This window comes from Aedes albopictus, chromosome 1 (genome assembly GCF_035046485.1).
Source record: "Aedes albopictus strain Foshan chromosome 1, AalbF5, whole genome shotgun sequence".
Classification (NCBI taxonomy): Eukaryota; Metazoa; Arthropoda; class Insecta; order Diptera; family Culicidae; genus Aedes; species Aedes albopictus.
The window spans coordinates 125,139,869-125,167,143 of record NC_085136.1 but is presented as its reverse complement, the minus strand read 5'-3'; the positions used below and the strand labels follow the sequence as shown (position 1 = coordinate 125,167,143).

Genomic DNA, 27,275 nt, shown 5'->3' with positions numbered 1-27,275 from the left:
GGAGTTTTTTTTACGAATACCTCCCGGAGTTCCTTCTTGAATTCCTCCAAAGTTGTTTCAGTGATTTATCCAAGAGTTCCTTCAAAAATTCCTCCTTCTGGGAATTTCAACCGGGATTTATACCAGTATTCCTCCAAAAGTTCCTTCTGGAATTCACTCCGTCCTTTAAGGATTTCCACAAGGTCTTCTGGGATGGAGTGACTCTGTAAATCTCCAACGCGATTTTATATGAACAATTTAATTAATATTTTTCGAGGGATCTTTCCAGGATTCCTTCAGAAGTCTTCTCTTTGAAGTATCAAAAATCCTCCAAGAATTATTTTTGTGATTCCTTCCGAGATTTCTATAAATTTGGAATGTCTTCAGAAGCACTTTATCGGGGATTCCCAGAAGGAATAAGTGAATACTAGATTTGTAGTAATGAGTTGGTTTTTTGTATGGTGAGATGCTAAACTCTCCGTTACTGCATTGAAACGGTGATGCTGCCTCAGCAAAACTTTGGGGAACTATGTTATTGAAGTTGCAATAAATGAGAATACAACAACACAGTTACCCAAAGTTTTGCTCAAACAACATCAAATCAGCCTAGCAGTCATAAAACCCTTGCTTTTTTATTACCATTATTGCAGTTACCATTTTATTGCAGTAACGGAGAAGTTACTTTCTCATTATACAAAAATTCAACTTATTACTACAAATCTAGTACTTCACTGATTGTGTTTTATTCATGGAGATATGTAATCCCAGAAGGAACTTTTGAAAAAAAAAACCAGAACGAATATCTGGAGGATTTTTTTCAAAACTGCTGGAGAAATTTGATAAGAAAAAATGTTGGAGGATGGAGGAGGAACGCTGGAACGCTCTCCCTAAGCAATCCCGAAAGGAGCTCCTAAAATAATTCCAGAATTATTTCTAGGAGGAATCCCCCAAGAGCTTTTGTAGGAATCTTGGAGAAAAACAATCCAGGGTGCAATTCTTAAAGGGATCCCACAAGAAAATTCTTGTGTAATTTCCGGAGAAAATACCGTTCATAACTCGCTAACGGAAACCTCGTTTAGGGTCTTCTGTGTTTTAGTCTGTTATGTACGTTTATCAGTTAAACCCTTTATAAGGCCGAGAAAACCAGGCACGGAATCAACTCGTTCTACATTGGAATATAAAGCACATGTGGTGTAATGATCAAATACGATTTTATTTTCAAAAAAATCGATGGTCGATTTTGTATGAAAAAAATTGGTCTAAATTTCAACTTTTTGTCAACAAAGTTTAAAATGTTGTTATTTTGTGATGCGTTTATCAATCATGCTGGTTTTTTGATAAGTTATTGCCCCAATATTCATGAGTTACATGTGTGGATTTGAAGTCGATTGGTCAACCATTTTGGACGATAAGGAAATTTTAGTACGTGCCCATTTATAATAGTACATTTTTTCAAATGGCTGAGTTCCTAAAAGTAATGAAGCAATCAAGTTGAAATGTTGTCCACAAGTATAAGGAACATGGGCCTTTTATTCCCCATCATTTGATTTTCAATTTGCTGACCACAACAGAAGTTCGAGCTTAAAAACCTTTATGCACCCAAAAATGGAAGTTTTTGGGCAGACATTTTGTTCTAAAAAAGCCCATTCATACTTGTTATGGCTCTAATGGAGCCTCTAAAGGCCTAATGTGTCCATCAGTTAAAACAGAAGTTGTAAAATTTTTCTAAACGAACAGAAAAAAATATGTGTATAAGGTGGCAATATAGTTGCCGCTGCCTTAAAAAGGGTTAAAGTTATTTCGCATGTCGCGAGTCGCGACTTCGATTTGGTGCTGCAACGATAATATACGCCAAAAATTGTTTAAGAAGAGAGAATTAAATTTGTTCTAATTTGAGTATAGTTGAAAAAAATCGATTAATCTTAATCGATTATTTCAGAAGAAATGGGCATCCCCATCATGCAATGACAGTTCGACAGAATAAACGTCATTCGGTTAGCGCATGCATTTAGTGTGTAGTAGTACCTCTTCTGACGCTTGGTGGCGCCACATTCACTTAAAAGGTGTCGCCAAAAAATCGTAAGAGTGACCTATATTGTTAATATAGTATATTTGGTGTAGCGGGTGTACACCGTGTCCACCAATCAACGTTTGCAAAGATGTAAATATTTTGGTTTTTATTCACGCACACCAAGGCAACTGCACCGAAAATGTTCGTTTTTGAAGTGAAAAGTGTAGCACGAAGCGGTGTAGCACCGTCACAAAAACGAAAACGACATAAGATTCAGATGTTCCAGCTCAGTAATTTTTTCACTGAGTTCAGTATTGTATGTTGCTTTCATAGCAAAACGCGCTGCCAACTTCTAGTTGGCATTTCTGAATCAAGCACCACCTCTGCTGCTGTTTGTGCTAGTGAGATCGAAGAAACGCCAGACTCCTGTCTGCTGATTGGCTGCGACGACTCTGGCGACGGTTTCATCCGCGACGGATTCAAATCGTCACGTTCGATAAGGGGGGAAACCGTCAATATTTTTTCCATCTTTTTACTGAGTTTTCAACAGCAGATTTATCTCGGTACACTCGGAAATCGTATTTACCGTTCACCAGTAACGATTCTTACCGTACCGTATAATGCGACAACTTTTCGCTGCTGACTACCTTCGAATGTGAAAGAAGACGCAAAGTGGAAATCAGAAACCCTGGCTGAGAGTCTCATCCAGGCCCCTGGCATCAATGAAATTTATCATAGCCAACATCTAACTGCTTTATACTCATGTCGTTTTCGTTTTTGCGGTGGTGCTACACCGGTGCAGCACTTTTGCACCGAAAATGTTCGTTTTTGATTTTCGTGCTGCACCGGTGTAGCACTTTTTCTGCACCGCTCAAGATAGTGCAGCACTCAGAAAATCGGGAGTGTAGCAGGTGTACACCGCGTCAACCAATCAGCGTTCGCAAAATTGTAAATATTTTGGTTTTTATTCACACACACCAATGCAACTGCGCCGAAAATGTTCGTTTTTGTGGTGGAAAGTGTAGCACGAAGCGGTGTAGCACCGCCGCAAAAACGAAAACGACATCATATTCGTGCAAATTGAAAGTAGCGTGTAATCAACAAACGCAGCTTTTGTTTGATGTTGTGAGCCACACACGAAATCACATTCACAATGCGTGTTTGTTGGGTTGTTTTATTCAACTAATCGCATGCTCCTCTTACCGTACATTAATATTAAAGCGAGTGATTCCAAAAACTGATCAACAAACCAAAATAAACGGTAAACAAAAAATTGTTGATGTTTTCGCATTTGACGGTGGGCACTATTTATTAGCGCCCAGGACATCCTGTCTACCATGATTCCAATGCATTGATATAGGCCGTGTCAGGGGCCTGGTCTCATCACAAACAACAAATAAGTTTGTGGTCTCATGCAGCCTAAACCACATCGGGCCAGGCTGCGCATATGGAGGCTTGCAGTAAAAACCTAACCTCATCGAATAGGCTCCTAAAGTCCTATCGGTATTCTTGTTTTAAACCACAATATATGGTTAAAGAGTACATATTAACTCATTTTTTGACGTTTTTATTAACCGTAGTTAAAAATATATAATTTTTATTTTTTTAGCCTTTTGTCTCGTCCCTAGCTTATAACACATACTTTGAGTGATTTTTTTCACTGTGTATGTCAGATAGGAACATTTTTGAAATCCCAGTGCGAAAAATGTCGAGCTCAGTCACACAAGGTTGTCCTCAAATGTCAAAGTAGAACTATTTACCATTTTACTTATTTTGAATTTTCTCATTATTCCTTTGTTTTTCAAGTTCGAGTAAAGTACAATTCCGATTAGAATACCATGCTTGATCGTATTATTTAATATAAGCGAGATTTCGTCTTTAATTTTAGGACCCTATTCTCACACGATTTGTAAACATTGCCCTCAAAGACGGCTTTATGGACCGACGCCAAAGGAAAGAAAGAGAAGGACAATTTTGTCAGTGTGCAAGCTCTCATCAGATACTGCTCGAATTTCAGTTGAGGTACTAGCACAATTTGGCTTCAGTATCGACTGGCGAGCTTGACGCTTTTAAACTGGGTCAAAATCTACTACTTCCAAGCAGTCAGCCTCCCACCGACCGATTTCGCGCTCATCCTTCATGCTTCTGAATGTTTTGCTCGGCAGCATAGCGCATCAAAAGGCCAGGGTCTAGAAAAGTATAGTTTGTTTAAAGTGTAATTTTAGTGTCCAAAATCACCCATAACATGTCCGCATTGGAGGAAATAACCAACAGCAATTCTGCCGCGTCGGCAACTGCCCAGCAGAAGTCCATTGAGAAGGCTAATCGGCAGGTAAATCCCATGGTAGATTTCCCAGACTTCCTCAAGTACGACCAGAACGGATGCGAGCTGGATTTGTACTGCCGGCGGAAGGCCGACATGGACTCCAAGACGCTCAAGTGGGCTTTTAAGCTGGCGGAGAAAAACGTTGGACCACAGTACAAAGCCTGCAGCCTCGGGTGGCAACCGAAGGTCAAACAATCGGACTTGAACAAAGCGTGGGCCCGGTATTTGGTGGCCCTTGACCGGAAGACTAAGAAACCCGCTGGCTACACGATGTTCCGCTTCGACTTGGACTATGGTCGGAGTGTGCTGTATTGCTACGAAATGCAGGTGGATTCGGAGTATCAACGGAAGGGACTGGGAGCCTTCATGATGCAAGCGCTTGAGGCGATGGTTCGGCACTACGGTATGGAGCGGTTGGTGCTAACGGTGTTGAAGAACAACGAGGACGGTATGCGGTTCTACCGGAAGTTGGGGTGAGTTATGTGAAATGTGTAGCTAACATTAACTTGTTTTCTGCAATAACGGTTAATCGTAATCTCTTCAAAATAATGAAAATAATACATAATCATAACTTTTTCATCCTTTCTCAGATACGACGTAGATGAGACCTCCCCGGACAAGTCTGACAACGAAGCGTATGAAATAATGAGTAAATCTATGCTTTAGGCTAGCAAGGCTTTAGGACATCATTCAGCAGGAAAATTGTTTTATATTCATCGTGACTGATTAACATCTTAAGGTTAAAATACAACTACAACAACTGTATAACATGTGTTGCGTTTCACTCTCGATCCACTCTCAATATTTGCTAGCGGCTTCCTCCAGGAACTTGGCCAACTTGACGTCCCGTTCGCTCAACCCGCCGCAATCGTGGGTAGCCAGAGTGACCTGCACCTTGTTGTACACGTTGAACCACTCCGGGTGGTGGTCCATCTTGTCGGCCAGTAGAGCCACGCGGGTCATGAAGCCGAACGCTTCGTTAAAGTTCTTGAACAGATACTCCTTGTAGATGGCATCCCGCCCGGTGACCATGGTCCAGCCGGCGTCAAACAGTGGCTGCAGCTGCTCCTTGCGCTGCTCTTCGGTTAGTTTTACGACCTGCGTTTTGGGGATAGGAGCAAAAAAAGATCGTTACCGTCGTGCGGGGCTACTTTTGAAATGTGGGGCTACTTTGGAAACTTTTGAATATTTTTTAAATTCAACATAGGGTACCGTTATTTCGGGTGAAATTGATCGACGAGAGGGCCATTTTTATTTGTTAAAAATAACGCTTTAAACTTTAAACAATTTGTAAAAAATGATCATCACCTGGCTTAAGGGTTATTGAATGATGAGTTTGCATGTTTTACAGTTAATTAGTCACATATTTCTGTATAAAATTAAATATTTTCCGAAACTGCCTGTCGGGCGAACTTCAAAGACACTTTCAAACTTTTTTTTTACCGTACCTGTGTCGCAAATGTAATGAATATTCGAAAAAATGTTTCTAGCTGTCAAGTATTCGCTTAATCCGATTTCGTCATCAAAAGTTCTTTAAATATTGAAAATTATGCATAAAATTGTACTTTTCCAGAAGTTATATCGTATATAGTATGGGAATTGCATACATTCAGGCGTTTTCTTAAGATTTATTAAACTTCAAACATAAATAATTAAAAATTTAGTAAACTTGTGAAAATTTCGCATAGCTTTTCGCATTTCAAGGTGTTTTTTTGTAGGAGGAAAAAATATTTTCAGTACTTACAAAAACATTTTATTGACTGATCAATTTCAACCCGATTTTTTATTTTATTTTTTATTTCAAATGATATTTTTTTGTAATAATATGATTTGCAGTAGAATTTTTAACCTCGTTGACTGACGAAAACCATGGTCGTACTTGTTTCAAAACATTAAATTCATCCATATCGATAAGTATGTCAAAATTATTTGCCAAAAACTTCGAATAGTGATCAATTTCACCCGAAATTACGGTATCGGGATGCTTCGTTGGCATAGTCCCTCGTTTGGCCTATCTTAACGTAAAACAAAAACTCAAACAAACACGCATTTCGTTTCGGTTTTAGCACTTTAGAGCATTAACATGGAATGAACATATCACTTTGTTTAACTTTTGTAGACGCCGTGATTCTTCGGCTTAGTGGGTAGTCTTTACACATGATCAAAAATGGAATGATTCTGGGACATTTCGAATTGACTTTTCAATAACTGAACATTTGATGCAACGATCAAAGACGCTATTTTGAACTTGTACATTTGTTTACAACGATTCCGCATTGCGATTGAAATTTGTATAGAATTTAGTATGAGAAAACGTGCTTTTTTGCATTTTACTCATAAATTGAAGTTTTTGTCTAAAACGATCTTACTAATGACGTTGAAGTATAGCCTAGGATATGCCGAAAAACTTTGCCGAAGACCGCAAAGTGATCCGACATTTGTGAAAAAAGTAATTCAGTATAGTTTGCCCGGTGGTGCTTAACATTTAACATGTAAAAGAATAACATCAATAATAAATATCAATTTTTGGCCTAAGTTACCATGCGAATAACATTTTTCTCAAGCGTCGGATCACTTTGCGGTCTTCGGCAAAGTTTTTCGGCATATCCTAGGCTGTACTTTAACGTCATTATTTACATGATATTAGACAAAGGAATTCAACTTATGGGTTAAATGCAAAAAAGTACGTTTTTCCATACGAATTTCACTCGCATGCGGAATACGGGAACGCAACCAATCGCTTCCAAATTTTGCACAGTTGTTTTGGACGCTAATATAGATTAAAAAAAGCTTTGTTCCGGGTTGATGCGATCAATTTTAAATTTTCTCCATGCAACGTTGACCCACTCTACTATGTACCCAAATCTTGGCTCATTAGTAAAGTGACGTCAAAAACATTGCTTGCGTATGAACCAGAAAGAACGAACTTGAACATTTGGCTCCGAAAATGAAATTTGAAAGTAAGATTGATGACTGTTATGACTGTTTGCATAATACTTCAGCAGAAATATTGAAAAAATGAGAGGAGTGGTTCTAGCGCTCGGAAAGCAATAGGCCAACGTTCTATCCAGTAATATGCCAATTTGTGTACCATAGACCAACATTGCAAACCATCGCATCGTAATTAAGCAAGTTCTTGAATATTTTCGTTAGTTTACTTCCAAGTGGTGAAACATGCATTGTCTCGAGTGTGTGGTAGGATCAACTTAGCGTGGGACAACAAAAGACATTTTACTCCTGTACACTTTTTCAGTTCCATTTTGGTCCCTTATTACGTGTGCAAAATTTCAGATCGATCGGAAAAACTATATTTTAGCGCCAGCCATTCTAAGTTTTCATACGAATTAGTATGGGGAAAATCACTTTTTCAAAGAAAAATCGCCACAGGTTGCCCCTTAACCCCTAAAAATAAATCGATGAATGATTTCTGTTGGAAATTTTACAAGGAACCAACCCTCCGAAGATCGCAAAGTGATCTAAGGCATGTGGAAAAAGTTATTGACTGGAAACCGAATGTTATGCAAACGCGGTTTAACATGTAAGGAATAACAATAAATAATAAAATCTCGTCATTTTATCGATCGGGTGAGGCCTAATAACTTTTTCCACGAACGTCGCATCGGTTTGCTGTCTTCGGAGATCTGATTCTTATTGAAGTTTTCTACAGAAATCATTCATCGACTTATTTTTAGGGATCTAGGGGTGACTCCTACTGATTTTTCTTTGCAGGAGTAAAATTTCCCCATAGTAAATCGTATGAAAAACTAAGAATGGCGGGCGCCAAAACATAGTTTTTCCGATCCACCTGAAATTTTGCACAGTTGATATGGTACCAGAGAGGAACTCAAAAAGAATACAGGAGCTTGAGTGTTTCCATTTTATTTTGTATTTTCCCATATAAACCGTGTACCAGGCTAATGAACATGTCACTTTGTTCAGCTTTTGTAGACGCCATGATTCTTCGGCTTAGTGGGTAGTCTATACCTACACATGATCATAAATGGAATGATTCTGGGACATTTCGAATTGACTTTTCGATAACTGAACATTTGATGCAACGATCAAAGACGCTATTTTGAACTTGTACATTTGTTTACAACGATTAATAAATAACGATTTTACAAATTAAATGTGGGCCGTATATTAGGAACATTTCTCGCGCTCAGTATCATACGGGCGTATCTACAATGATCGATTTCTCTTCATCGATTTTCTCTTCGGCTAATAACTTTGCCTGTAAATCATTTTTGGTTGTTTTTGTTGTTTTAGATGCTAGTCCTAGTCCTCCTTCAACGAAACACACCGAGAGATCATCCGAATATTGGTCGTATTTTCCGGAACAAGTGAACGTTCAAAAATTCTAGAAATCCCGAAAAACGATGGACGTAATATTTGAATCTTCCCTAATCCAAAGAGAAAATCGACGAAGAGAAATCGATCATTGTAGATACGCCTGTATGATACTAAACGCGAGATTTTTTCACTTTGTACTAGGCTATGGGTCAACAAAGTCGATTTTTTGGAACAATGCTTTTACGATTTTTTTTTAACATCACAAACAATTGTGCAAAATTTGGGGGCGATTCGTTGCTTCCCCGTATTCCGCATTGCGATTGAAATTTGTATGGAATTTAGTATGGGAAAACGTGCTTTTTTGCATTTTACTCATAAATTGAAGTTTTTGTCTAAAACGATCTTACTAATGACGTTGAAGTATAGCCTAGGATATGCCGAAAAACTTTGCCGAAGACCGCAAAGTGATCCGACACTGTGAAAAAATGATTAACGTAAAGATTGCCCGGTGGTGCTTAACATTTAACATCACAGAGAAAAATCAGTTTAGTTTGAAACAACATACACGTTAGTTGATTTACAAACCAGAAAATCAGTTGTAAACAAACTAAATTTTGCTGACTCAAACCAGGGGACTGTTATGGTCTTCTTGTTTTCTTACCCCGCATTAAAATTATGCTGCTGTGTTGAAAGATAGGTTGTCAGCTTGAGCCCTATGCTTGAGCCGCTGTTATGCTGGCTACGAAAACATTGCATTGATGGGATAGGGGTGCCAATTCCTTGACTCAAACCATTTGGATTGGTTCGAAATAAACTACGAATTTAGTTGTTTTTACTAATCACTGTTTTCTCAAGAACGGTGATTTCAAACCAATACATTTGTTGTTTTCCAACATCAGTTTGGTTTGTTTTTACCGGAATTTGGGTTGTCCCTTTTCAGTTAGAAATCGAAGAAACAAACCAACATGCTGGATTGAACCAACAAATCCTGCCGGTTGAAATGAACTAAACTGTAGTTTGGAGATAAAACAACCAGATATTCCGTTCATTTCAAACTACCCAAGTAACCATTAAGCCGTAAAAATGGCATTAAGTCGGCTCTATAGTCGAATGTAGAACCTGGCTAACAGAGCTAATTGGTTCTATATCCTCTTATAGAGCTGCTCAAAAGCCACTTTTGGCGAATTATTCGGCTGATAAATACCTCGCGCTTATCTCTGACTGTGGCAAAAGTAGTCGCCCCAGTAGATTTTATTTTGATCACCATGATATTTTTTTAGTAAGGTTGCACAACATATTCTTTGCTTGGAAACCTCATAAACGATTTTTCAATAGTTTTCGATTACATTGATAACGATTGATTTAAAATAATATGCCGCATACATGGAATCGGATCTGAATTATTTTTACTTTCAAGCAAAACATTCTTTATTGTTTCTTATTTTAACTCGCGCAAGATTTTCAACTATTGAGATACTGTGATATAAAATATAAAACATATTTAAACGCTTTTTATCTGGGATATAACCTTAGTCTCCACGGGCACACACGCAAAGTTTACGTGATTGTAAGTGAATTAAGGTTCACAAAGGCAAACATTTAAGGGCCCATATAGCCGAGGCGGTAAACGCACGGGTATTCAGCATGACCATGCTGAGGGTGACGGGTTCGATTCCCGGTCGGTCCAGGATCTTTTCGTAAAGGAAATTTCCTTGACTTCCTTGGGCATAGTGTTTCGTGCCTGCCACACGATATACACATGCAAAATGGTCATTGGCAGAGGAAGCTCTCAGTTAAAAACTGGATCTGAGAAGCAGGCTTTGTCCCAGTGAGGACGTTACGCCAAGGAGAGAGAGAGAAAGGCAAACATTTGACTGTTAGTGGATTAGACAATAAGCAAATATTTAGCCCTGCTGAGATATCACGTTGGTCTTTTAAAAAAAAATATTGTTTACACTTAGCAAAAAGTACACCAAGTACTTTTGCACTTTTCAGCAAAAATTAACAGTGTAAGCAATCATCAAAACATAATTCTGTATTACTAACAATCTCACAATTCAACTACAACAAAGTTCATCATTGTTACCATTCATACAATAAATGCTGTTTATTCTATTCCTCATAGATGTCATGTAACTATCTTCATGCAGTTGCTCTTATTGGCATTCAAGCAAACTCAACAACAGCGCCACAAAATTCATTTATTTTGTACATAGCCCTTCGATATGTTTCACAATAGTGCTTCGTGATTCACACTTGCATTTTAATGAATAGCAGTTAATAACCAATTTTACTGATATAATCAACCAAATGTCTTATTTATGGTCTTTTTGGTACACAGTAGCCATTCATATAATAGCAGGCATATGTTTATCATATTTCAACACGATACTTTTTCTGATTATAACTGAAACAACCACTTGCTCTTTTAACATACTTCCTTATCACAGACCTGGACATAGCCAAACATGTATCATACATGTTAAGCTTCTCTCAGCGAAGATACAACATTGCTCTTCTATTAACACAGCTGCATGTCAAAAATAAATGGCAATTAGTTGCCTCTGCTCACACGGTTGCCGATCAATAGCTAGAACACAAATGCTTTTATTGTATATCGAACATAGAACAAAGTTGATTTTCATGACACGAAATTGCAAAACAGTAAAATAGTAAACGGTTGTACTCATGACACAATTGTTTTTCAGATGCTCTAATGGCACGCAGTTACCTACTAACAAATAATGCATAGTTGCTCCCGTGGCACACAGTTGTCAAAAAATAAATAGCACACAGTTGCTCTCAAGGCACACAGTTGCCGATCAATAAATAGCACACAGTTGCTCTCATGGCACACAGTTGCCGATCAATAAATAGCACACAGTTGCTCTCAAGGCACACAGTTGCCGATCAATAAATAGCACACAGTTGCTCTCATGGCACACAGTTGCCGATCAATAAATAGCACACAGTTGCTCTCAAGGCACACAGTTGCCGATCAATAAATAGCACACAGTTGCTCTCATGGCACACAGTTGCCGATCAATAAATAGCACACAGTTGCTCTCAAGGCACACAGTTGCCGATCAATAAATAGCACACAGTTGCTCTCAAGGCACACAGTTGCCGACCAATATACATCACACATCTGTTCTTGTGGTACACATCAATGAAGAGCATATAGTTGCTCTCATGGTACACATTATCCGAATAATAAATACCACACAATTATAGACAACGCATGGGTCGATATTTCGCTTTTTTTCAGTTAACATTCTCACGTAATAAGAGAACATTGGCGAATTATCAACTTTATTGATAAAAATATGACCAACATTACATATATGTAATCCAACCATTATCGAACTCATTTGCATTTAGCTATGGAGCTCAAATTCAATCTAGAAGATACTGATTGTGTTACGGGATCAACTTTTATTAGTGATAGATTTCTATTAAATCAAGAACCTTCCTATCACGTATAACATGAGAATAAATTATAATGAATCGAACTCAATCGAACAATTATAGTCACTATGGCAGTAAATCTCACGCGTTGATCCAAATTTCCATTCAGCATTTCATCAAGCCGTATTTCAACCTTACACCCTTCCAATGCACAAATGAATACAACACCCTTCGACGAAGACAACTGAAACTAGTCTAAACTTTGCAGTTTCACTGTAGCTAAATAAGGTGGACTCACTAATCAGTTTCCCAAGTCCTACATTGACTATCCAAACAGCAAAATGATCACTAGCTCTGCAGATGGTATAGCACTCACAAATTAATGTTGCAACTAACTATCGGTAAACAACTGCATTTTAATTCCTTTGCTTATATCCAACAAGATACTGCTTCAGTAAAAATTACATGATTACCTTTCGAAATGAAGAAATGTGAACATTTCAGATAGTTTTTTTACGGTTGTCATCAAAGTTGGCACGTTATCAATTCAATTTTTTTACGTTATGTTGCATTTCAATGCTATTCAACTTTTAACATGCCAAGCATGGCAGCAATTTTTAGTTGCACAGTCCCATCTCACATAGGCAGATACATATGTATTTGACAATCTCCATAAAATGAAACAAATAAAATAATCAAAAATCAAGAACAATGAACTATGAAATCGACTTTTCACAAAACATAGCAGATAATTCAGCATCAATCATAGCAATAACAATGCGACATGGCTTCCAAGCAACTAGACTCGTCGTAATGTTCACTCAGAACGTGTTTGTCAACACTTTTTTTTTAGGTGGGTACATAATGTTACGATACAAATTAGAATGTAATATTAAAATCGCTAGATGAAAACATACAAAGAAAATGCTAATGACTTCATTCGTCTGCTGTATCTGTGATTTTTGTTACTGGCAAAAATGATTCGGAACTTATTGGGGTTCTTTCAGCTGCTTATTGGTTCTTTCAGCTGCTAAATTCCATGTTCGAAAGTCTAATAACGAATAAAAATGCAATAGCCGGGATAGCTCAAACGTCACTGCGTTGGCAAAACTACGGCAATAGTTTGGGAATGATACATCATTGATTAAAATTACAATCATCCGCTCTTACTCAATCAGAGTTTCAGAGCTGCGTCTTTTGCGGTAAACCTGGGTTCCATGCCTCTAGAGAGTTGCAAGGGGATCAGAAGTGTTTAACACATATGTTGTCGTCAATCAGTCATTTACCACCGCCTTTTCCAGCGTCTTACTACTACAACATACCTTCGTCCGGATGTCCACTTCAAGAACACTAAATACCACTTTTTCAATAAGATCGTCAACACCTAGGTCAACACCTTTATTCTTCCACCAACTGTAAAAACGAAATTGTAACTCACTTTTCACTGCACGCAAAAAAAAATTTCAATTTACACCTCGTTGCCAAAAATGTAGTATCGGAGTACAGACAGAAAACACGTGTGTTTATGCGAATTGAAACCAAAACAAGAGACCGTATATTTCAGGGCTACTGCGATGTATGATTCTACAAATATCTTGATTATATCATCATATGCGTATAGTAATAACCGATCGTACAGTGATGAACGCAGGAATTGATGCAGGAGAAGCAATGTTTATATAAATGGTCGGGAAACGTTTCACAAGAAGAGGGAAACGAGCTGGAGTTTGTCTTGATTGAAAAAAAAATGGAATAATCAAGATAATCAAATTCCATTATCTATTCAACAACACCATTCCGATAAACATGCCAACTGTTCTCTTATTATCGATACTAATAAAACACTCGATTAAACATTTATAAAAGAGATTTATTCGAAGCGAACTTAACCACGCGACGGACTACTCCATTCTGAATTCACTCAGTCTCGTCTCAAGCGTATGTGTGTAGTAGTAGAATCGAGGGGTGTGCCAACATTGCAACATCCTCCCCACATTAAAAGAAAGAAACATTTAATCAAAACTCAAATCATAATCTTTGAACTTGCGCGGCATGCGCGTTTCACGTCTGGGCCGGGTGCATGTTGAACCGTGAGTCACTTGTTGTGTGGTTTGCTTCTCGACGCGTTGCTGCACCTCATCATCACGCGCTGTCGTTGTGCCTTTCGGTGCTGTCACTGGTGTTGTGGACGACGAAAACGACTGGATCGCAGGAGGCGTAATATTTTCATCAACACGGCAGCTGGCTCGAAGATTTTCGTTTGGTTGTGGAGTCGCAGAAAACATTGTCGGCGTTGAAGAAGGTGCACAAATAATCGGAGCTGGATCCGATGCGATCGGCTGGCCCAAATGTGGTGCTGATTCGCAGCTGGCATCGGCTCCCCCATTTCCATACCGTGGCTTCAAGTGGACCAGGCTTCGTCGGTATTCACTGCCATTAACATTCACCATGTACGATCGGTCACTTAGCTGGTTCGTTACTACCCCCGGTGTCCATATTTTGGTTTCTTGCGGATTCAACTGAGCGTACACGGGGGAACCCACCTGTAAGTCAGGTAAGTTGCGAGACTTGGCATCGTAGTGGAATTTGGAACGTTTACGTTGCTTTTCAATTGTTTCAGGTACATCCTCCACCACTTTGGGAAGCAAATTCGTTACAGATGATGGAACGCTGCACCTCGTCGATCGCGAGAAGAGGCGAGCCACTGGACTGGACCCAATTTTGTTGGGCACATTACGCCAATGGAGTAGAGCGAACCAAAAATCTTCACCTGTCTCCTCACATTTTTTCATCATCCGCTTGGCGATTTTAACAGCAGCCTCCGCTTTCCCGTTTGCCTGCTGGTGATGTGGTGCCGACGTGATGTGTTCAAAATCCCAGTCCCTTGCGAACACAACCATTTTGCGATTAACAAAATTAGTGCCGTTGTCCGTTAGCACTGTTTGAGGGACTCCGTGACGGGCGAAATTTTTCTTGCATATGCGAATGACGGAATCCGGCGTCATGTCCTCCAGAAGATCGACCTCGAAAAAGTCGGAGTAGTGGTCGACCGAAATCAGGAAGTTCCTCTTACGACCACGATATTCTGCGAGAAACACATCCATGCTTACCATTTGAAAGGGAAATACCGGAATGTTGTGGCTCATCATTGGAGGGTTTGGTTGAGAAGCAGCGTACTTGGCACAGACAGCACACTCCTTCACGACGTCCTTTATCTGGGAACTCATGCCGGGCCAAAAGAGATTGGCCCTTGCTAGTTTCAAAGTAGACTCCATACCGCCATGGTTAGCGTGGCAGCATTTGATCAGCTTTCGTCGCAGTGCATATGGAACCACGATCTGGTCGTTTCGCAGGACCAAACCGTCAACGGTGCTCAATTCGTTTCTGTAGTTGTAGTAAATTCTAACGCTATCGGGTACCTTGTCGATGGTCGTTGGCCAGCCATGACGGATGTAGTCGACAATAAGCTGCATCGATGAATCCTTCTTCGTTTCCTGTATAATCTCACTCAAACGCTGGTCAGAGATGCTCAAATAGCTGGTGGGCTTGCAATCCTCGACTTCTTTGAGCACCTTGAAGATACTCAACTTCCTATATTCGTCCTCTGGTTCGCTGATGATCACCGGCGCTCGAGAAAGAGTGTCAGCGACTACGTTGTCCTTCCCGGTTACAAAAACGATTGACAAAGAGTACCGCTGCAGGTTCAGTAGCATGTGTTGCAGCCGGCGGGGTGCCGACAAAAGCGGTTTCTGAAAGATGTTGATGAGCGGTCTATGGTCGGTCTTGACAACTGCCTTCGGGTTCCCAACAATGAGCTGGTCAAATCTTACACAAGCAAACAGGATCGCCAATAACTCCTTCTCAATCTGCGCGTAGTTCTTTTCTGCTGCTGTTAGCGTCCTAGATGCAAAACCAACAACTCCGTCCTCCTGAAAGACTGCAGCGCCTAATCCGTAGCAGCTTGCATCACACTCTATTGTCAATGGAAGGTTGGGATCGTAGTAACGCAGCGTCCCGATGTTGGAAAACAGCGATTTCACCTTGCTGAACTCATCCTCTTCGATACTCGTCCACTGCCACGGAACTTCTTCGGAGATCAACCTTCGCAGATTGGTGAGGTTTACGCTAAGGTTCCTGATGAAACGGCTCAAATAATTCACCATTCCCACGAAACGATGTACCTCTTTTCGGTTAGTTGGAGTTGGAAAGTCCCGAATAGCTGCTACTTTTGTCTCGTCAGGCTTCAGACCATGATCGGTGAGTACATGTCCGTAAAACTTCACTGAAGTTTGGCAAAGTTTGAGTTTTGCTAAATTCAGCTTCACGTTCTTCTCTTCCAGCCTTACCAAGAGTGCCTCCAAGCACTTGTTGTGGTTCACCAACGCCTCGTGGAACGTGTCACCGATTCCATACACCAACACGTCGTCTGCTATGCATTCGACGCCTTCCAGACCTTCGATGGCTTCCTGCAATTTCAGCTGGAAAATTTCTGGAGCAGAAGCTATACCGAAAGGCAAGCGTGTCCAACGAAAGCGCCCGAAAGGTGTCCAGAATGTGGTCAATTTGCTACTGGCTTCATCTAGTACCACGTGCCAGAATCCCTTCTTAGCGTCGACAGTTGAAAATACCCTGGCCTTTCCGAGCTCCGGCAGAATTTCATCAAGTGTGACGAATTGCAGGTTTGGACGTTTCAGGGCTTTGTTCAGTGGAACGGGATCCAAGCAGACTCGAATACCATCCGACCCTGGCCGCTGCACGATGACTAAATTACTTACCCAGTCTGTGTGCGATGCCTCCTTCACAATCAAGCCGTCCCTTTCAAGCTGTTCGAGTTCCTTCTTCAACTTTTCTCTCATCGCTATCGGAACCCGCCTGGGAGGTTGATTTGACGGTACGATGCTGTCGTCGATTTCCAGCGATACTGTGCCGGCAAACTTCCCATATCCGGTGAACAGATCGTGATGTTTGTTGATGATCTCCTGCGCCTTGATCCGGTATATGTTCAGCAAATTCTCTGGTGCGTCTTGAGCATTCGGTTTTCCAAACACTACCGCTTTGCAAAACTTCACGAAACCAAGTTCTCGAGAAGCTTTGGCGGAGAGGAGTGGACGGTGGTCTACGTCCACTACCTGGAGCACAAGGCGGTATTTCTTTCCTCGGCGACGACATGGAACCTTGATCTGTCCCAATACTTTGATCGGATTGCCTCCGAAACTTTGGAGGCGCAGTTTGGAGGGTAGCAGAGGAGGATCGACTCCACACAGCTTCACCAGACTGGATATCCCAATTAGGCTCGTATTCGCTCCTGTATCCACTTCACAAGTAACTGGTTTCCAAACTTCGCCGAATTTGAGATCCAATACAGCCAGGACACTTCCGCCGTCATTCGAGTTGTCAAAGATTTTCCCGATCTCGTATTCTTCTTCCGATGTCTCCGATGAACTGTCGTTCGATGTTGTTTCGTCGCCGGACTCGCTCGTGTTGTCCTTCACCTCCTTTACTCGACGAGATCTGTGTTGCTTCGATTTTGTCTTGGCCTTGCATACTATTCCAAAGTGGTTCTTTCCGTTGCATTTATGGCAGCGTTTCCCCAAAGCAGGACAGCTTCCTTTGGAAAACTCGTGACGATCTCCGCAGAATTTGCAACGTAGTGCTCTTGCCGCCGCCTTACCTTTACTCACTTTGTTGACATCAGCTGGTTTCGAGGGTGGAATCGATAAATCCAGCGACCGCTTTGCTGCGATTTCTTCAGCTCGGCACATATCCACGGCCTTCGCAAGAGTGATGTCAGCAATGGATAACATTTTCGTCCTCATCTGTGGCCATCGATTGGCCGTCACGACCTTGAAGGTGACTAGTTCGTCCTCAAGATTGCCAAGCTTTGCTACTTTGGCAAGAGTCTTGAGACGTGTCACATAATCGTCCACGGATTCATGCGAAAATTGACCAGCCGAAAAGAAATCGAGCCGATCAATAATGACGTTCCGTTTCGCCACAATTTTTGCTCTGATGGCCGCCAGCGTCGTAACCGGATCAGTTTGCTGGGCCGGCGTCAGCTCAAAGTTGAAATATTTTCTTCTGGCTGCTTCTCCGATCACCGAAAGAAGAATGCTCACCTTCTTCGCGTTCTCAGAAATCGGCCACTGGTCCATTCCAGTAGCACTCGAATACTCGTTCCAGCATCTTTCGAAGAAATTCAGATTTTCTTCCATGTCCCCCTCCACCACCAAGGGAGACGGCTGCGGAACGGGGATTGCTGGGGCTCCCGACGGTGCTTGTTTGGCTGTTACTTCCTTCATCAGCCTCGCGAATAGATGAGTCTGGTGTTCCAGGAGCTGCTGAAACTGTGATTGATCCATATCGATGAGGATCCCGATATTTTCGCTGAGCACTACCAATTCAATATGGCTTCCGATCGTCGATCCGCCGATCGCCACGAAACATTTGCTCCACCGAACGCGGTAAAACAAAATGGCTTCCGATGCCCGCACAACACGCGTTAAAAAGTCTTTTTCACTCCCGTTTTTTGCGATTTCAGATAAATGACGCCGAAATAACGTGATGTCCGTTTTCGCGCACTTCTGACACCATGTTCTCTTATTATCGATACTAATAAAACACTCGATTAAACATTTATAAAAGAGATTTATTCGAAGCGAACTTAACCACGCGACGGACTACTCCATTCTGAATTCACTCAGTCTCGTCTCAAGCGTATGTGTGTAGTAGTAGAATCGAGGGGTGTGCCAACATTGCAACATCAACAACAAAAATAATCCCGTTTCGTCAATCCCGTCCGACATGGATGTTTAAAATGTATTGATCATGACCGACTCGAGTCTGTTTTGGTCGAAATCTATTTTGATTGATATAAACGTCATGTGCTCCAAGCCCCGTGACAGCACTGACAAACTTCTTTACAGCTTGTAGGCTTTATATAGGCTTACAGGGCTTAATTTAGTTCTTACTGGTTATAGTGCCTATAAGCATTAGGAATGCTTATATAGAGCTACTTAGCACTGAAAAGCTGTTTAATGGCCGTTATAATGCTCAGAACAGTGCTTAGGGAACGTTCAAAAATTACGTCCAACATTTGGGGGAGGGGGGGGGTCTACAAAAGTGTGACACTACGTGTATTAGGTATAGGGAAAATGCGTGACAGAGGGGAGAGGGGGGGTCTAGAAATCCCAAAAATTGATGGACGTAATATTTGAATCTTCCCTTAGTGGTTACCTGGGTAGTTTTCTTCCCACCAGCATAAAAAAACATCATGGCGGAGGTGAGCGTTGATGTCTTTCCCACAACGAAGAATTTCTCGTTTCACGAGAAGAAGGACGTTTTATCGGTCCCGGAATTCGTAAGGCGAAATCTAGTAACATTAATGTTTCGACCGGATGCATAGTGGCATCGGTCCCGCTACTACTTCCGAATCTTCTTGTTCGACTTCCATCGGAACCCTGCAGGCACTGTCATAGAATTCGGAATCTCATCTCCGGTAAGGGAACGTTCAAAAATTACGTCCAACAATTTGGGGGGAGGGGGGGGTCTATGAAAGTGTGACAGTACGTGTATTAGGTATAGGAAAATAGCGTGACAGAGGGGGGAGGGGGATCTAGAAATCCCGAAAAACGATGGACGTAATAAATGAATCTTCCCTAATTTGTGGTATTGTTTGTGATCGTTCCCAGTGAGATATAAATAAATAAACTCCGTTTAATTTGAACTGTATTCCAGTAATTTCAACCGACACATTTTTGGTTTGAAACAACTAATATTGGTGATCGTTTTCAGAGCTGTCAAATGGAACAACAAACATTTTTGTTGTTTTAAACGGATTTTTTCTCCGTGATATTGTGTATTCAGTTCAAGGTTGGATTATCCCGACTGTTTGTGAAACTGTTCAGAACAGTCGTCGAATATCGAGGGGATTCTCGATGTATTCAACAGAAACCAATTAATCAGCAACTTTGTTCAAGTACATCATTATTTCAAACGTATAGGTCTTCAGAATAACAAACATGGGCAATTATCCTGGAAATAATATAAATTGCATTTATGAAACCTCACTTTAAAACATTTAAAACGTTTATTGCGAAAAAAATATTTCCATAAGTTTGTTGAGTGATAAACATTGCATCTGAACACCCCCCGACTTCCGCGCCAAAAAGCTGGCGGCTTGGCTGCCGGCAACAGCTGATCAGGACGACCGGTTAGCTGTCCTTGTTCCACCACTTGAATGTTTTTGAAAACGCGTTTGCGCGCGAAATCTTTCTCGCTCATTTCTGCTGTCAAATCCGTCACCGACTGTTTCACCGACCGTTTGAAACGCCGACTGTTTCGAACGGTCGTGAACAGTTTGGAACTGGACGGTCAATACATACTACAGTATTGGTATAAAGTAGTTTTCATAATAACCCTGGAATTTTAAATGAAGTTTTGTTATAGTTGAAAATGTCCAATATAGCCCCCATCCGGATCTATATGGCATGTGTCCGATTGGTGTATGAAAAACTTTTTTGTTTATTGATAGATTTAGCACAGACAAACAGACGTAACACCTTGAACAATTTTCATGGAAATCCATCGCCCAGTTCACACTACCACCACCTGGTAGAAAAGTTGCTGGTAGAAAAGTTGCACGAATCACTGTGTTGTGCAATATCGCCAACAAAAGGCGCTAGTGTGAAACGTCAAACGCATAGAAAAACTATGTGTGCGCCTCTGGTTGTGAAAGCCACAACTATGAAAATTTAAAATGTTCGTTGAAAGCGTAGTCGATGGAAATTTCGCAAGTGTTACGTCTGTTTGTCTGTGGATTTAGTTCAAATTTTGCATACATCCTACATACATACTCACGATTATTATGTGTAAAAGTTGTGGAAATCCATTCACTACTCTGGGAGTTATAATGTCATGAAGTTGAAAAACCATGAAAAAGTGTAAAAAGAAGCCCCGCACGACGGTAACCCTTTCCTTCCCACGGCTTTGAACGACGATTTCTATGCCAAGAAGGCGTTACGAAAAACGTGCTGGAACAGCAAGTATTGCAAATTGGCCAAATTTTTCGAAATCAATTAAAACAAATTTAGTTGTAAATCAATAGTATTTGATTATCCATAGTTTCACTATTGAATCAAGTAGTTGGCAGTTGGGTTTACCTAATGAAATTACAATCATATTCTAGCTATTGCATCATAACCATCTTATTCCGTTCAAAGCTCAAAATTCAAGATTGCGCCTTTTTTTGAGAGTGCTAGGCTCAACCACAGACAAACAGACGTAACACTTGCGAAATTTCCATCGACTACGCTTTCAACGAACATTTTAAATTTTCATAGTTGTGGCTTTCACAACCAGAGGCGCACACATAGTTTTTCTATGCGTTTGACGTTTCACACTAGCGCCTTTTGTTGGCGATATTGCACAACACAGTGATTCGTGCAACTTTTCTACCAGGTGGTGGTAGTGTGAACTGGGCGATGAATTTCCATGAAAATCGTTCAAGGTGTTACGTCTGTTTGTCTGTGGCTCAACCATCAAACGCTAGATAAACGATATGATTTGTGGTGCCATGAAATCTTCAGCTTTCCATTAGTGGGTTCAGATTTTAAATTCGTGTTAGTTCGTTCTTTTCCTTATTCTTTTTTATGGCTCGACGTCCCCACTGGAACTCAGCCTGCCTCGCTCCAATTTAGTGATCTTTGAGCACTTCCACAGTTATTAATTGAAGGGCTTTCTTTGGCTGCCATTGAATGAATTTGTACATTGTGTGACAAGTACAATGATATACTATGCCCAAGGGAGTCAAGAAACTTTTTCCAACCGGAACGGTAATCGAACCCGCCGTCTCCGGGTTGGTGATCTAATAGCTTTGACCACTAGGCTAACTGGAGACCCCAGACTTAGGAGGGTTAATGAGACTGAATAGTTTTCCAGTGAACTCAACTTAAAATATGCATACTGGTCACCCAACGAAATCAATATGAACAAAACATAAGTAATGCGCTCGAAAACGAAACTATGCGCATAATCCAGGACGTCCTATCACTTTACTTTTGGATGGGCGTTGAAGATATGGTCTTTGTAGTAATCAAGTCACTAAAAATGACTCACTACCAGGACTGATGTTGTATGTAATATGAAAATTATGACGAATAGAAATATTCGTAAACCTAGCTTCAAGCGATAAGAAGATTGAAGAAACGGCTATAAAATACTATCATTGACCTGTTAGGAAAATTTGAAACATGATAGAATAGACATTGTGCAGGTTGTAGGTACCTACATGTATATTATACTGAATGAGAACCAATGTACAAAAGACATTGTCTTAGGCAGTTTTCGCTCAACGTATTCAATTCAAGGCTGTCTGGAACACGAAACAACTTTCTAAATCAAATTGGTTCCATTTTAGTTTAAAATCGACAAGACTAGATACCATAGGTTTGTATTATGTTGGCCTTAAGTTCATATCACAGCATCCCATATCCTTATATGTACACTATGCACATCACAAAATGATATGAAAATCAATAATCGCCTGCCCCCAAACCACTTGTTGCGCTTACCATTTTTCGCTTCTTGGCTGATGCTGGCGGAACCGGTGAAACTGATTGTGGCGATCCAATGGCACTGGCACTACTACTGTGCAGTGGTTGACGACGTGTTTCCAAGATCGCCGCCGCGTACGATCGTTGCTGGAGATTGCTATTGAAGCACAACTGAGGCAAAACCTAGAGTCAGTCTAGTTAGAGTCTGGCGGACTGTCACTTTCGATCGGAGCCAATCGAGCATGACGTCACGGTGTAGCATTTATCGGTGAGGACACTATGACGTCATGCTCGATTGGCTCCGGAAGAAAGTGACAGTCCGCCAGACTCTAATTATAGGGACTCTAGCAAAACCTGAGAGCAAGAGATAATGCGGTGATTTTATTATTCTTCTGAAAGTTCATTTGATGGTGTAAGTGTTGCGCTTACAATCCGTTTCCAAGTGCCACCCGCCACAGCTCCACCACGACACGACGTACTTACCTGATGCGGCGACTGTTGCGAGCTCCCCTCAGCAACCCACCATCGATGCCGCAGCGGCGATGGAGCATCGGACCACAGTTGACTGGAGAGGTATCTGGTTGTTGTCTTTGCTAGACGAGTGCATCTGAAGCGAAGTATGGCATCTTATTGCTAAATTCATTTTGTTTCATACATTTGTAAAACAAAAACCTACCTTGAACAAATCTGAGATGTTACAATGCTTGAAAGTAACATTATTGTTTTAATAATGAGACTAATTTCAAGAGAAATCGGTTTAAATGCATCGATGCGGCAAGTGCCGAACCAAAACAAATCAATTACCACAGTTTATATTTTTGCATCGCTGCATTTCACACGGTGAGCCTACCGGACTTTTATTAAAAAAAAAAAACTAAATGTTTCTAAAATAAAATTTATCAGCTCAAACCCCAAATTGAGGAAACTTTTAGAAAAATTGGTGTGTTATTGAATATGTTTTAAAGAGAACAAAAAATGGAAAATGATAAGCGAAATTGCATCTGCATATAAATTCAACGTTCAGTCTGATCACAAACATAAGACAACGGACAACAAATGAAACACCTAGTGGTCCAGTGGAGAATTTTCCATTTGAAGAAAAGTTTTCACCGACTGAAGCGGGAATCGAATCCACACTCCGAGGCTTACAAAACCGAGCATAACAAATTTGTTCGAGACCAGCGAGGTTACGGCATCAGCGGCGTAAGGGTTATAGGCATTAGGATAGTTTTAAATTAATGCAAGACCTAAATTTATATTTTCACTACGTAGAATCATTGTTTGTGTTTTTTTTATAAGATTTGTTCGACAATATGTTTATTCTGACGAACAACATATGTACATAACATAAACATTGAAAATATTGAAGCTCCTAATCAATGCAGTGCAGGTTAGACAGTTACCCCAGGGGACTGTTATGGTCTTCTTGTTTTCTTACCCCGCATTAAAATTATGCTGATGTGTTGAAAGATAGGTTGTCAGCTTGAGCCCTACGCTTGAGCCGCTGTTATGCTGGCTACGAAAACATTGATTTGGCGGGATAGGGATGCCAATTCCTTGAGTTACCCCCATGAGGTATAAAAAAATGGCCTCATGGGGTAAGCCTGTCATCTAACGGAGTAAATCCAACATGCCTTTTCATTAAGGTTCATTCAATAACAACTGTTGTATAGAAGATTTTGAAATTTTGTATGAAGCGTAACAGAGCGCTATATTCCCCCCCCTTAGCGTTACGTATTATTTGAACGAATCCTCTAGAGATTTCAACTTTTTTGATTGTTTTTTTTTTGCTATTTGAATGAGAGTGATTAGCAAAGCAAGCAAAACAAGCACAGCAAGCACAGCAAGCACAGCAAGCAAAGCAAGCAAAGCAAGCAAAGCAAGCAAAGCAAGCAAAGCAAGCAAAGCAAAGCAAAGCAAAGCAAAGCAAAGCAAAGCAAAGCAAAGCAAAGCAAAGCAAAGCAAAGCAAAGCAAAGCAAAGCAAAGCAAAGCAAAGCAAAGCAAAGCAAAGCAAAGCAAAGCAAAGCAAAGCAAAGCAAAGCAAAGCAAAGCAAAGCAAAGCAAAGCAAAGCAAAGCAAAGCAAAGCAAAGCAAAGCAAAGCAAAGCAAAGCAAAGCAAAGCAAAGCAAAGCAAAGCAAAGCAAAGCAAAGCAAAGCAAAGCAAAGCAAAGCAAAGCAAAGCAAAGCAAAGCAAAGCAAAGCAAAGCAAAGCAAAGCAAAGCAAAGCAAAGCAAAGCAAAGCAAAGCAAAGCAAAGCAAAGCAAAGCAAAGCAAAGCAAAGCAAAGCAAAGCAAAGCAAAGCAAAGCAAAGCAAAGCAAAGCAAAGCAAAGCAAAGCAAAGCAAAGCAAAGCAAAGCAAAGCAAAGCAAAGCAAAGCAAAGCAAAGCAAAGCAAAGCAAAGCAAAGCAAAGCAAAGCAAAGCAAAGCAAAGCAAAGCAAAGCAAAGCAAAGCAAAGCAAAGCAAAGCAAAGCAAAGCAAAGCAAAGCAAAGCAAAGCAAAGCAAAGCAAAGCAAAGCAAAGCAAAGCAAAGCAAAGCAAAGCAAAGCAAAGCAAAGCAAAGCAAAGCAAAGCAAAGCAAAGCAAAGCAAAGCAAAGCAAAGCAAAGCAAAGCAAAGCAAAGCAAAGCAAAGCAAAGCAAAGCAAAGCAAAGCAAAGCAAAGCAAAGCAAAGCAAAGCAAAGCAAAGCAAAGCAAAGCAAAGCAAAGCAAAGCAAAGCAAAGCAAAGCAAAGCAAAGCAAAGCAAAGCAAAGCAAAGCAAAGCAAAGCAAAGCAAAGCAAAGCAAAGCAAAGCAAAGCAAAGCAAAGCAAAGCAAAGCAAAGCAAAGCAAAGCAAAGCAAAGCAAAGCAAAGCAAAGCAAAGCAAAGCAAAGCAAAGCAAAGCAAAGCAAAGCAAAGCAAAGCAAAGCAAAGCAAAGCAAAGCAAAGCAAAGCAAAGCAAAGCAAAGCAAAGCAAAGCAAAGCAAAGCAAAGCAAAGCAAAGCAAAGCAAAGCAAAGCAAAGCAAAGCAAAGCAAAGCAAAGCAAAGCAAAGCAAAGCAAAGCAAAGCAAAGCAAAGCAAAGCAAAGCAAAGCAAAGCAAAGCAAAGCAAAGCAAAGCAAAGCAAAGCAAAGCAAAGCAAAGCAAAGCAAAGCAAAGCAAAGCAAAGCAAAGCAAAGCAAAGCAAAGCAAAGCAAAGCAAAGCAAAGCAAAGCAAAGCAAAGCAAAGCAAAGCAAAGCAAAGCAAAGCAAAGCAAAGCAAAGCAAAGCAAAGCAAAGCAAAGCAAAGCAAAGCAAAGCAAAGCAAAGCAAAGCAAAGCAAAGCAAAGCAAAGCAAGCAAAGCAAGCAAAGCAAGCAAAGCAACCGGAAGCTATACCTAAGGTGGCAGCTCCATCATGGTGGATAGGGGGCCTTTGGCCAACAACCTACTGTTTCCGAAACCCAAAAACTGTTACAGAACCCAAGTAACATTTTAAGTTTTGTTCGGATCTATAAGAGATCTTCCTGAGCAATTTTATAAAACATGCAATAAAACTGATTTACACATCAAAACCTCTTGATAACCTCTTTAAGAGCATCTTCCGGCTAAGTGGACCACTCTCGGAGAAGTTTTGCAAACCGCATTAAGAGTAGCAATAAAACCGTTTTCAAACCTAGTTGAAAAATATTCCATTCTTGAAATGAGGTTATGAAGATTGTTGTTGTTTTTTTTCTCAATAAAAACTATGACAGCTCAAGATGCAGAGAAACTTTTTCGATGGCACGTAAAGTTCAGGAGGATACATTCGTAAGTAGAAAGGGATCATTTCAAAGTAACATTTTAGTAGTTATTGTGTTGATAGGCTTATGCGCATTCAATTTTACCGTGAATATTGGTGTTGCAGAATCATATAATTGATGCGTTTCGAAAATGGTGAATATGTTTATCTTGGAATGAAATAAATCAATATTTTAATTTAGTAAAACTACCTCGAATCACAAGAAAACTCAGCCTAGTGAGTTCATTTATGTGAACATGTTATAGAAATGGCGGCAAACTATCAGTTCATTGCTAATTTGAGCAAAATGAACTATTTTTCATTCACGTTAGCTAATTCTTTAAAATGGCGACGACCATAATTAGCGAAAATAAAACGAAAGCAAGTTTACTTTTATGATAACCGCAATAAACCAAGCAGTGTCGAAGTTTCTGCTTTTCCGCCAACAGATATCGTTACCTACTAATCGAACGGATCGCCATCTGTTGAGAGTGTGAACAGTTTTATTGTGGTAATAATGAATGCCAGAAGGTTTACATATCGGACAGTTTTGTTTACTCTTGAAATCTGGCTTTATGGATATCTTCAAGTATCCACTTATCCGCGATCGGTAATGGCGGCGGCGGGCATAATCAACCGGTTCGGATTTTGACGTTTCTTGGGGGAAAGTCAAAACAGTTTCATTCTCCTCCTCGCCCCCGCACCCACCGTTTGGTGGTGCGCAACCGATTGCGATCCCCAAGAAACGTCAAAACTCGAATCGGTTATTTGCACTCGCCGCCGCCATTACCGCTCGCGGATAAGTGGATACTATAAAACATTTCATCAATGGTTTTCATAAAAGTAATCATAAAACTGTAAGTTTTCATTATTGCTGTAATAAAACCCTAATAAAATAACAAACAAAACCAATCAGCAATGAAATAGTTACTTGGGAAACCAAAAAGGAAAGATTACGAATTGATTCAACG

General features: G+C 40.5%; 2 protein-coding genes across 3 annotated transcripts; one reads left to right on the top strand and one right to left on the bottom strand.

Annotated features, from left to right (window-relative positions):
* The first annotated feature begins 4,086 nt into the window (after positions 1-4,086).
* On the top strand, positions 4,087-5,086 carry LOC109422944 (N-alpha-acetyltransferase 40). Its single transcript, XM_019697840.3, has 2 exons — positions 4,087-4,789; positions 4,907-5,086. The coding sequence occupies exons 1-2, from the start codon at positions 4,236-4,238 to the stop codon at positions 4,980-4,982; spliced, it is 630 nt and encodes a 209-aa protein (XP_019553385.3). The 5' UTR covers positions 4,087-4,235; the 3' UTR covers positions 4,983-5,086.
* Positions 5,006-23,402, bottom strand: LOC109422943 (pterin-4-alpha-carbinolamine dehydratase). Of its 2 annotated transcripts, none has more exons than XM_062845342.1 (4): positions 23,244-23,402; positions 22,997-23,174; positions 22,586-22,750; positions 5,006-5,414 (listed from the first exon to the last, which is right to left on the bottom strand). In XM_062845342.1, the coding sequence occupies exons 1-4, from the start codon at positions 23,282-23,284 to the stop codon at positions 5,115-5,117; spliced, it is 684 nt and encodes a 227-aa protein (XP_062701326.1). In that variant the 5' UTR covers positions 23,285-23,402; the 3' UTR covers positions 5,006-5,114. The 2 variants fall into 2 exon arrangements, with proteins under 2 accessions (XP_062701326.1, XP_062701327.1); XM_062845343.1 differs by having other exon boundaries at positions 23,051-23,174.
* Positions 23,403-27,275: the final 3,873 nt, after the last annotated feature.